Genomic DNA, 11,653 nt, shown 5'->3' on the forward strand with positions numbered 1-11,653 from the left:
TTCCATTATTACTATATGATGCTAATTGTAAGACAATATTACTGTATGTGGCCAATTGGGGGAAATAAAATTGTAAAAAAAATAAAAAATAAAATAAAGCATGAAAAAATATTGGGCACTAAAAATGCTGTTTTATATGTAAACTAAAGTAAACACAAAAAAGTGCACGTTTATTATCGCCACATCCATAACGACCCAAGCCATAAAAAATAAACACGGCAAAAATGTTCAAAAGGTGTATGCAAAAAAAATGGTATCACTAAAAATGTCACATTGAACAAAGAATGCGGCCCCCCAAATTCAAATTTTTTCCATGTGCGGCCCATATACCCAGCCGAGTTTGAGACCCCTGTTCTATAGCCACCTTGCGAGCATTTCTAGTGTAGGAGCTTGGGTTATATACATTACTGTCTTTATGATGCACTAAGCACGTTACATGTATTGCTGCTTCCCTAATTGATGCATTGGCACTTTATTATCTTATAGGATCGTGTTGTGTACCTATTGTGATCCTTTTGGGTGTACTGTTTGAGGAACCATGTTGCATTTGCATTAGGCTTTGCCTACTTAATATCGATTATTCTTTAGACCCTGGTTCTCCGTCTATGACACACAGTTCCCTGCCTTACTGACGTATACTCCCTGATTTATGTAGTACTTGGTGTCAGCGTCTTCCTCCTTTTATTTTATTCCATTGGAAATTGCCTGTTTTTATACCTTTTCTGTAATAAAATTATAATTTCATCTTGACACGCTCCTGATTCCTTTTCCTTTTTTGGGTTATATGGTTGTTGAAGAGCACTTACTGAGACCAGTTCCCCCTATCTTTGGTCACTTGGGTGCGTGTTGAGGTATCAGAGGAACTGTTTCTATTTAAATGTCCAGGCTGGTTTATTGGTGCTTCATAAACCATGCCACAAGGAAAGGAAATAAACAGCCGTTCAGTGCAGGCAAAACAAAGTAAACAGTTCCAGCAATGGTACTTTAGAAATAGCCCAGAACACACAGGCTGGATAGCATCCAGTATACCAGCTCAGTCTTGAGACATCACACAGGATGCTCTGCCATATGTGCAGGGGTATAGGACTCCAGCTGCAACCATTTTTGGGCCAGATGCAGCAGATCAAACATGTGGGAGCAAGGGGGTTTGTCTCGGTGGTACGCCCAGCGTTGAACCCGTTGTGGCCTGACAGTCATTGTCGCTCACAGGCTCACCAAAATTTCAGTTTTCAGTTTCACATATTCTTTGGCATCTTGTAAGGCTAAGTCATAGAACGCCTTCTGGGGCTCCCCTGGTAAGTAAGGTGCCAGCTTTTCCACCCATTGCTCTCACTGCTTTCTTCCTCTCGGCGACCCTTTCAAAAACTTTCAAAAAGGTATCAATGTCGTCACCCGGGGTCATTTTCTCCAAAACTCTCCTCACAGCCTTACGGATGGAATAATTATCAGCTGACCTTGGAGTTGGAGCTGCCGCCGTGCCACAAACCGCCTCTGCGAGCAATTCAAACTGATGCTGCTGTTTTAGGTGCTGCTGTTGCTGGATCTGTTGCATAAGCAGCTTATTTGTCTCCTATTGTGCCAGCTACTGTTGTTGGTGCTACTGCTGCTGGGCTTGCACCAGGTGTTTAATCAGGTCCTCCATGCTGTCTGACATTGCTCTCTGGCTTATGGCTCCCTTCACCCAGAAAATGCAGCACCTCTGTAGCAGTCACACATGTTCCCTGAGAATGCTGCCCGCAATTCTAACACCAAATGTGGTAACACTACTCACTTGGGTGTGTGGTGAGGTATCACAGGAACAGTTTCTATTTAAACATCCAGGCTAGCTTATTCGTGCTTCATAAACCATGCCACAAGGAAAGAAAATAAACAGCCTTTCAATGCAGGCAAAACAAAGTAAACAGTTCCAACAATGGCACTTTAGAAACAGTCCAGGTCACACAGGCTGGATAGCATCCAGTATACCTGCTCAGTCTTGAGACATCACGCAGGAGGCCTTCTTACGTCCACACACAGACCATGTGTGAGAGAAACAGAATACATTTTACAATGTGAACTACACCCAGGGGTAGGGTGTGCGGGCAGCCAGACCCGCACATCTGTTCGGCTGCCCGTAAACCTGACCTGGATGCACAAACAAGCCTCTTACTACTATGTGCACTAGAGCAATGCTTATGGTTTATATCACAGAGAACAACCACCTCAGTGATACATACCTCCCATCAACTATGGGATCTGTGATTTCTATCTACGCCACTGTGTATAGAATGTGTATAGGATAATTGAGTATAATATAGTTATTATGGACGTGAGTTAATTAACATAGGGATAACAGACTCATTGCACAATGTTACGGATATTTCTTGTTGCTAAAACTGATTTTTTTTTCACTTTAAACATTTTTTAAACAACTCTGATTAGTGCAATCATACAGCATACAAGCCTCTGAATATTCAGGTCATGCACTGCACTACTGTAGTGCGGTGTATTGTCACTGCCTGTCAGTGTAATACTAATTGCCCCATACACATGAGATAAGTGTTGGCTGAACCGTCATTTCGCAGTTGGCTATCTCTCCCGACTCCCCCATACACAGAAATATTCCAGCTTTCCTGTTGTCTGTATGAGAGAGTCGCCTCCAGACTCCTCTAGGTGAGGATTATCTACAGGAAGAACAAACGGATTAGCCTCTGAAATTCATGATGCCAGATCCTTCTCTACCTTGATATCATCTGTCAGGAGGCCCCCAAATACTTTATATAGTCGATCAAACCACCCAAAATCAGTGCTTTCATGCCACTTTACTCTTTGTGTGTATAGGGGTGTTAAAACGTAACTTATTGGACGCTTCCTCTTGCCCGACCTAATAGACTTTCATACATTGCAGGCCCAGACACCATTATTAGGTGCCGCTGCACCTGTGCCATCTCTGCGGTGTTCATCGATATTCTGGTGCTCAAGAGTTACCGTATTTTTCAGACTATAAGACGCACCTTTTTCCACCAAAATTTTGGAGGAAAGCGCGTTTTATAGTCTGAACTGTGCCCCGTACTCTATACCTATGGCTGTGGGCTGTGGGGGGAGCGGCAGCGGGGGATGAGCGGAGCACAGGAGGCAGCAGCCGCCTGCTGCAGCCTACGCTGTGCCCGCTGCTAAAGAATATGAATATGCACTGCTCCCCACGCCTATGGGCGTGGAGAGCAATTAATATTAATTTTCCTTAATAGCTTGCACACTGTAGCCGCAGCGCGGCTCCTGCTGCTGTTCTACGGTCTGCTTTTAAAGATCATGAATATTCACTAGAATCCACTCCCATGGGTTGTAGTGCATATTCATGGTCTCTAACATCGGACACACAGACCGCAGAGTGGCAGCAGGAGCCGCGCTGCGGGTACAGTGTGCATGCTATTAAGGAGAGTGAATGGTAACTGCTCCCCAAGCACACAGTTCTGGCGCGGGGAGCAGTGACTATTCCGGCACAGCATCTCACACTGTGTGACGGCGCATGGCAGTAATGCCATGCACGGCTCACACAGTGAGAGTGTCGGCAACCGAGCAGGACGCAGCGCTGGAGGAGAGAGGAGGTGAGTATAATTGTTTATTTTTGTGTGTGCAGCGTGATGGGAATCAGGGGGTGCCAAGCATACCAGGATGGGGATCAGAGGGTGCCAAGCATACCAGGATGGGGATCAGGGGTGCCATGCATACCAGGATGGGGATCAGAGGGTGCCATGCATACCAGGATGGGGATCAGGGGGTGCCATGCATACCAGGATGGGGATCAGGGGGTGCCATGCATACCAGGATGGGGATCAGGGGGTGCCATGCATACCAGGATGGGGATCAGGGGTGCTATGCATATCAGGAAGAGGGATGAAGGGTACCATACATACTAGGATGAGGGGTGCCATGCATATCATGAAGAGAGATGAGGGGTGCAATGCAGATCAGGAAGAGGGATAAGTGGTACCATGCATACCAGGATGAGGGGTGCCTAGCATACCAGGATGGGGATCAAGGGGTGCCGTGCATACCAGGATGAGGGGGGGCATGAATACAAGGATGAGGGGTGCCATGCATGCCAGGATGGGGATCAAGGGGTGCCATGCATACCAGGATGGAGGATTGGGGTGCCATGCATACCAGGATGGGGTATTTGGGTGCCTAGCATACCAGGATATGGATCAAGGGGTGCCATGCACACCAGGATGGGGGATTGGGGTGCCATGCATATGAGGATGAGGGGTGCCATGCATATCAGGATGGGGATTAGGGGTTCCATTCATATCTGGATGGGAATGAGGGGTGCCATGCAGATGGGGATGGGGGCCACATATAACAGGAAGGAGGGGGCCATATATACCAGGATGGGGGATATTAACAGAATTGGGGGACATTGCCCCTATAACAGTGTCAGCAGACCCCCTTTCCTTAACAGTGCATCATGACCACATGTTTTGCTTAATTTTTTTTTCTATATTCCTCCTCTAAAACCTAGGTGCGCCTTATTGTCCGAAAAATACAGTATTTTTTAAAAATCAAATGTTTTAACGTGTTAAAAAATAAAATGTGTCTTTTGCTTTTTTCATGTTTTTTTCTTTTTACACAGAATTGTTGGTGCCAATTTTCTTTTGAAACATTTTATTATCTGCTTTTTTCTGGTGTTTTTCTTGTAATATAGGAAAGCCTAAGGCCAGAAATAAACCCCATAAACACTGTACATGGAGACTTTGATATCAAATAATTTCTCTCTGTGGTGTTTGTACAAACAAAAAAGATTTAGAAATGCCTCAAACTTCTGTGTGTGAATCAGACATGAGATCTAATGTGATAGAAGATTACAGTCCGGGGAAGACGGGAAACATTCATATAGACGGGCGGTGATGTAGTCAGTGAAGAACTCTGGCCAAATATGTTTGTAGAGCCGTAGTAGAAGATGATGTCATCCTCTTTATGAAGTAGTTATTTTTCATGTCACGTGTAATGAATATCTCCTGCAGTATAGATAATGCCGATTCCAGTGTCTGTAAATGAGACGAAAATTAGCGTTATGGAAGATGAGTCTATGAGAAACGTATTCAGCTGCCGAGACGAGGAAGAACCTACTTGTTGTGTGTAGCCTAAAATATATAGGTTTTATTAGTAGATGTAAAGAAGAAAACTACTGTAAAATAATAAATCCCCTCATATGTTTCCCCTTATTATCTGCAGTAATTGTATGATGTTACATCGACTCCCCTTCTTCTCATTCAGGTCCCTACAATATCGGATCCTCTCAGTGAAGATTTTCTATAGAAGAGAATCTTCCTGATTGTCCATGTCCATCTTTGATGGGTAAGAGACATGATGGCAGAGAAAATATTACACCTCACCCTAGAGATCCTTTTCCGTCTTACTGGAGAGGTGAGAGATTCTGATGATGTCACATCATTCTTATCTATGGGAATAACAGATGGACAGAACTGGAGAGGTGAGGACTCTGGAAATGTCTGGAGGGAGATATATTAATGTGTCTTTCCATAATCAGGATTACACAGTAGTGAAGAAGACCTCTAGTGAGCGCTGTCAGGCCCCTGTGTCTGAGGGATGGGGAAGACCCCTGAGCCCAATCACAGGGCCTCCACCTCACCCCCTGATACATGACTACATCAATGACCAGAAGATCCTAGAACTCACCTACAAGATGATTGAGCTGCTGACTGGAGAGGTGACACTGCTGGGAATGCTGGGACATTATACATTAATGCTATGATGGGATAGGGGGGATGACAGTATCATTGTATGTGTCAGGTTCCTATAAGGTGTCAGGATGTCGCTGTCTATTTGTCCATGAAGGAGTGGGAGTATTTAGAAGGTCACAAAGATCTGTACAAGGACGTCATGATGGAGGTTCCCCAGCCCCTCACATCACCAGGTAATAGACAGGACTAAATACACACAGCCTATAAATATCTGTATGTAAAGAATGAATTCAGTCCCTGTATGTGTTTCCTCCAGATCTATCCAGTAAGAGGACAACACCAGAGAGATGTCCCCGTCCTCTTCCTCCACAGGACTGTAAACAAGAAGATCCCAATGTTCCTCAGGATCATCAGGTAGATGGAGAGAAGGTGTCATGAGATCTCCCCTATGATGTGTAGACGACTGTGAAGGTCTTGTGTTCAGTCTTGTTTTATCCACCAGTATTATATGTTTTATACTTGTGTAATGAGAACGATGGAGATGGCAGGATTAGAGCTGATCATAGTTGGGACTTCTCCATCTGTCTTGTGACTTTTACAATATTTGTTTTCAGAGTGAAGATCTGACCCATATTAATACTACAGAGACATATGTGAGGGATGATGAGCGGTGTACAGAGGAGACTCCTACATATGACTATCCAGGTGAGTAGTAACCACTAAATGCAGAGTAGTCACAGATTCTTCTCAGTCACTGGCTGTGGCTGCTTTATCGGTGGTGTAGTCCAGCCGTATAACAATTATGTGATGACTATTTTGCCACAAGACCACAAAATTGACCTACACCGAAAACTGTTGCAATGGCTTTGAGCATTGAAAGCCCTTTTCTATAGAACTTACAACCTGGGAGATCCACCTACCCCCTGGGATTAGAAGACACTGACCGGTACGTTCCCAGATCTGTAAACTACAAAGCTAAATGACAGCGTTTGTAGAATGTGCTGACAAGTTAGAAAATCAGTTGAAGAAAAATAATGTGATGGGCCAGTAAGAGAAATCGGAGGGTAATGATGCTGTTGGCTTCCTAGAACCCTGATATCTTATTGGCTGGTCTACCTTCTCTCCCTTCTGTGCTGCTGAATGTGCTCATATGGTCCCATATGAGCCACTCTCTTGTTGCCTTGGTTGTACGTTTTGGGTCATTGCCTTGCTGGAAGACTCAGCCACGACCCATCTTCATTGCTCTTACTGAGGGAAGGAGGTTTTTGGTCAAAATCTCGCAATACATGACCATATCCATCTTCCCTTCAGCACGGTGCAGTCGTCATGTCCCCTTTGCAGAAAAGCACCCACGAAGTATAAGGTTTCCCCCAGCATGCTTCACAGTTGGGACGATGTTCTTAGAGTTGTACTCATCCTTCTTCCTCCAAACACGGCGAGTTGAGTTAATTTGTAAGAGCTCAATTTTTGTCTCATCTGACCACAGCACCTTCTCCCAATAACCCACAGAATCATCCAGGTGTTGATTGGCAAACTTCAGATGGGCCTGCACATGTGCCTTCTTGAGCAGGGGGACCTTGCGGGCGCGGCAGGATTTTAAACCTTTAAGGCATAATGTGTTACCAATGGTTTTCTTGGTGACTGTGGTCCCAGCTGACTTGAGATCATTAACAAGTTCCCCCTGTGTAGTTTTAGGCTGATCTCTCACCTTCCTCATGATCAAAGGTACCCCACGAGGCGAGATTTTGCATGGTGCCCCAGATCGATGTTGATTGACAGTCATTTTGTATTTCTTCCATTTTCTTACTATTGCACCAACAGTTGTCTCCTTCTCGCCCAGCGTCTTACTTATGGTTTTGTAGCCCTTTCCAGCTTTGTGCAGGTCTTTGATCTAGTCCCTGACATCCTTAGAAAGCTCTTTGGTCTTGCCCATGTTGTAGAGGTTAGAGTCTGACTGATTAATTGAGTCTGTAGACAGGAGTCTTTTTAAACAGATGACTATGTACGGCTGCTGTCTTTAATGCAGATAACGAGTTGATTAGGAGCATCTAACTGGTCTGTAGGAGCCAGAACTCATAATGGTTTGTAGGGGATCAAATACTTATTTCTCACTGCAAAATGCCAAAAAAAAATTATCTAATTTATACAATGTGATTTTCTTGTTTTTTTTTTTTTTTGGGGGGGGGGGGGTGGATATTCTATCTCTCAATGTTAAAATTAACCTACCCTTAAAATTATAGACTGTTCATGTTTTTGTCAGTGGGCACACTTACAAAAACAGCAAGGGATCAAATACTTATTTCCCCCACTGTATGTCTAAGCTGTGCGTGGTTGATGGCTGTAATATACATTTATTCACGCCTGCAGGAGATGTGTTGGCTCCAGCCCTGGTTTCATGGATTCACGCCACGTCATAAATTCCATTATGTTTTCAATCCTAAAGAATTCAGATTACTGCACAATCTCTCCTGAAATGGGGGCGCTAATACTTTCTCTACTCTCCTGGTCAGGACTCATAGTAGCTCCAATGATCCACCATAAACGAGTGCAACTCTGATTTAGTGTTGGAGCTCTTCCCTCATACATATGTTGATATTTGGGGATGTAACGTGTTTTCTTTATTCTATTTGTATGATTTGTGGTGGGATTGGCCTGCCTCACTTATGTGAGTCTGCAATTCCCTGGTAGTCTTTAAAAATAAGGTCTCCATTGCCTTTCCAAAATGTCAGAATCTAAATTTACAGGCTGTTCTGTGGTGTAAGATGGGAAGAAGAATAATCAGGTAGCCGGGTCAGAACCAGGAGAGCAGAGAAAATACAAAATCAGAAGACACAAGAGTAGTCCGTAAACGGGCCGGGATCACAACAGGAAACAAATACACAAGCCGGGAGCTGAGCACAGAGGACTGAACCAGAGGAGAACAAGGCTGTATCTGGCAGCTTCCGGCAATATGCTTCCAGCTTTAGTAGGGTGCGGTGCTTTCCAGTTGGCTGAAGCAGGGAGCAGATTACTCCAGCTGGACAGCACACACACCCATACTGGCAGACTGGATGGTACTACAGGTCCCAGGCACCCTAATCTTCCTGGTTGGTCAGAGCCTGCGCCACCTACAACTTCTGGTTCTGACGTCTCCTCCATCACCAGCGCCGCCTGCAGGATGAATAAGGCGGCTCCTGGTGACAGAAGCAGATGTCCCAAGAGCAAATCCAGATGAAATGGGACAAACCATTTGCAGAAGCTCTAATATGACAAAATGGCAGAAAACCAGAGCAGTAGAAATCCCCATAAAGTGACTCATTTTGGAAATTATAACCCTCAGTGAAATAATCTATAGGAGTAGTGACTATTTTGACTCCACAGTCGCTTTCCGGAAATTAGCACGCAGTGGATGATGGAGAGTGAAAATTACAAATATACTACTTTAATACCCATCACATTATGCCCAGATTGTGCTCCAGGAGACACACACCGTAAATTAAGTGGGTTCTTCTCACTATAGTATTGCCAAATACATGGAGGCTAAATGTGGTTTGGGCGCACTGCAAGGCTCAGAAGTGAGGGGGAGATTTGACTTTGGGAGAGTGGATATTGCTGGATTGGTTTATGGAAGCCATGTTGCTTTTCAAGAGCCTTTGAGCCACTAATAATGTGGAAACCTCTGGTTTTCCATTGACAGATGATGGACCTGAGTGGGGACTTGTTTTTTTGTGAGATGAGTAGAAGTTTTTATTGGTATTATTTTCACCTACATAACATTGTTTGGTGGCTTTTTATTCCATATTTGGGAGACAGAATGAACAAACAGTTTTACACATCATACTCCACTGGTTCATCCTATGAGGTTTTCTATTAGACTGTGAACTGTCATTGTCTTGGTGAATAATTCAATATTTGACATAACTTGCCATTTCACAGACGTTAAGTAGAAATTTTCAAAAATATAATATTCAAGGATATTTTTATTCATAAATAATAATTGGTTTTATTCTTGGCAGATGACTGTACCAGGAGATCAGAGGGACAGCTGACATCTTCAATTTTTACATCAAATGATCTTGAGATCCCACAGGATACAATTGAAGTGAATGCCATTACTCCAAATGTACAATCATCCCTTCACAGCAAAGATCTGTCATCTGATCCTTTGAAACAGGTCCTGTCTTCTGATTCATTACCAACTACTAAGGAAAATCAAAGTCACAAAATAAGCATTAAAAAACAAATTGCTCCTAAAGCAAAGAAGCCATTTTCACTTTCAGAATATGGAAATAGTTTTCCCTTCGAAAAGTCTTTTCTTAAATATCAAAACCTTTACCCAGCAGAGAATAGATTTTCTTGTTCCAAATGTGGGGAATGTTTTAACCAGAAAACAGATCTTGTTAGCCACCAGAGAATTCACACAGGGAAGAAGCCATTTTCATGTTCAGAATGTGGGAAATGTTTTGTGAAGAAATCATCTCTTCTTAGTCACCAAAGAACTCACACAGGGGAGAAGCCTTTTTCATGTTCAGAATGTGGGAAATGTTTTAACCGGAAAGCACATCTTGTTATCCACCAAAGAAATCACACAGGGGATAAGTCATTTTCATGTTCAGAATGTGGGAAATGTTTTAGCCATAAATCAGCTCTTGTTAGTCACCAAAGAACTCACACAGGGGAGAAGCCTTTTTTATGTTCAGAATGTGGGAAATGTTTTAACCGGAAGGCACATCTTGTTAGCCACCAGAGAACTCACACAGGGGAGAGGCCTTTTTCATGTTCAGAATGTGGGAAATGTTTTGTAGATAAATCAAATTTAGTTGGGCACCAGAGAATTCACAAAGGGGAGAGGCCTTTTTCCTGTTCAGAATGTGGAAAATGTTTTACCCTGAAATTAACTCTCAATAAACATCAAAGAACTCACACAGGGGAAAAGCCTTTTTCATGTTCAGAATGCGGGAAATGTTTTGTGAAGAAATCATCTCTTTTTAGTCACCAAAGAACTCACACAGGGGAGAAGCCTTTTTCATGTTCAGAATGTGGGAAATGTTTTAACCGGAAAGCACAGCTTGTTATCCACCAAAGAAATCACACAGGGTATAAGTCATTTTCATGTGCAGAATGTGGGAAATTTTTTAACCAGAAATCAGATTTTGTTATGCATCAGAGAACTCACACAGGGGAGAAGCCATTTTCATGTTCAGAATGTGGAAAATGTTTTACCCGGAAAACAAATCTAGTTAGCCACCAGAGAACTCACACAGGGGAGAAGCCTTTTTTCTGCTCAGAATGCGGAAAATATTTTAACCACAAATCAAGCTTTAATAAGCACCAAAGAACCCACACAGGGGAGAAGCCTTTTTCCTGTTCAGTATGTGGAAAATGTTTTACCCTGAAATTAACTCTCAATAAACATCAAAGAACTCACACAGGGGAGAAGCCTTTTTCATGTTCAGAATGTGGGAAATGTTTTGTAGATAAATCAAATTTAGTTAGGCACCAGAGAACTCACACAGGGGAGAAGCCTTTTTCCTGTTCATAATGAGGTATGTTGTGTGAAGGAATAATCTCCTCGTCACCAGAGCAGTCACACAGGGGAGAAGCCTTTTTTATGTTCTTAATGTGGGAAATGTTTTACTTGGAAATCAACTCTTAATAAACATCAGAGAACCCATACACTGGAGAAGCCTTTTTCATATTCGGAATTTTGGAAATGTTTTAACTGAAAATTGCACCATGTTTGGCCTCATTGAAATGAAAACACTCATACTTAGATCCCGTGCCAGCGCCGTTCCAGCGATGTCGGGACTCACGTTCCCGGAGCTCACATGAGGTTGTTACATCACTTGAGCCCTGTGCAAAATCAGTGCCGGTTTCACTGTCCCCGCCTTCGGACGTATTGAACATCAACAGGAAGCCTTTGGTTGTGGCTTCTCTCTGGCTCCTTTGTGATGTTCGATTTGTCTGGAGGTGGGGACTGTGACAACAGCGTT

The 11,653-nt window shown here is 43.4% G+C and overlaps 1 protein-coding gene across 1 annotated transcript; it reads left to right on the forward strand.

Moving 5' to 3' along the window:
- Positions 1–4,942: 4,942 nt before the first annotated feature.
- Positions 4,943–11,227, forward strand: LOC141194434 (uncharacterized). Its single transcript, XM_073662346.1, has 6 exons — positions 4,943–5,403; positions 5,528–5,707; positions 5,791–5,914; positions 5,998–6,095; positions 6,296–6,386; positions 9,677–11,227. The coding sequence occupies exons 1-6, from the start codon at positions 5,344–5,346 to the stop codon at positions 11,200–11,202; spliced, it is 2,079 nt and encodes a 692-aa protein (XP_073518447.1). The 5' UTR covers positions 4,943–5,343; the 3' UTR covers positions 11,203–11,227.
- Positions 11,228–11,653: the final 426 nt, after the last annotated feature.

This window comes from Phyllobates terribilis, unplaced genomic scaffold, assembly GCF_046119375.1.
Source record: "Phyllobates terribilis strain yellow unplaced genomic scaffold, ASM4611937v1 Scaffold_71__1_contigs__length_7168151, whole genome shotgun sequence".
Taxonomy (NCBI): Eukaryota; Metazoa; Chordata; class Amphibia; order Anura; family Dendrobatidae; genus Phyllobates; species Phyllobates terribilis.

What these genes read in the sequence shown, in the direction of transcription:
- LOC141194434 (XM_073662346.1), top strand. Translation starts at nt 5,344, where the DNA reads ATGATGGCAGAGAAAATATTACACCTCACCCTAGAGATCCTTTTCCGT. An exon ending in TTGAGCTGCTGACTGGAGAG is followed by an intron (nt 5,708 to 5,790) that starts GTGACACTGCTG and finishes TGTATGTGTCAG; the next exon opens with GTTCCTATAAGGTGTCAGGA. An exon ending in ATGTTCCTCAGGATCATCAG is followed by an intron (nt 6,096 to 6,295) that starts GTAGATGGAGAG and finishes ATTTGTTTTCAG; the next exon opens with AGTGAAGATCTGACCCATAT.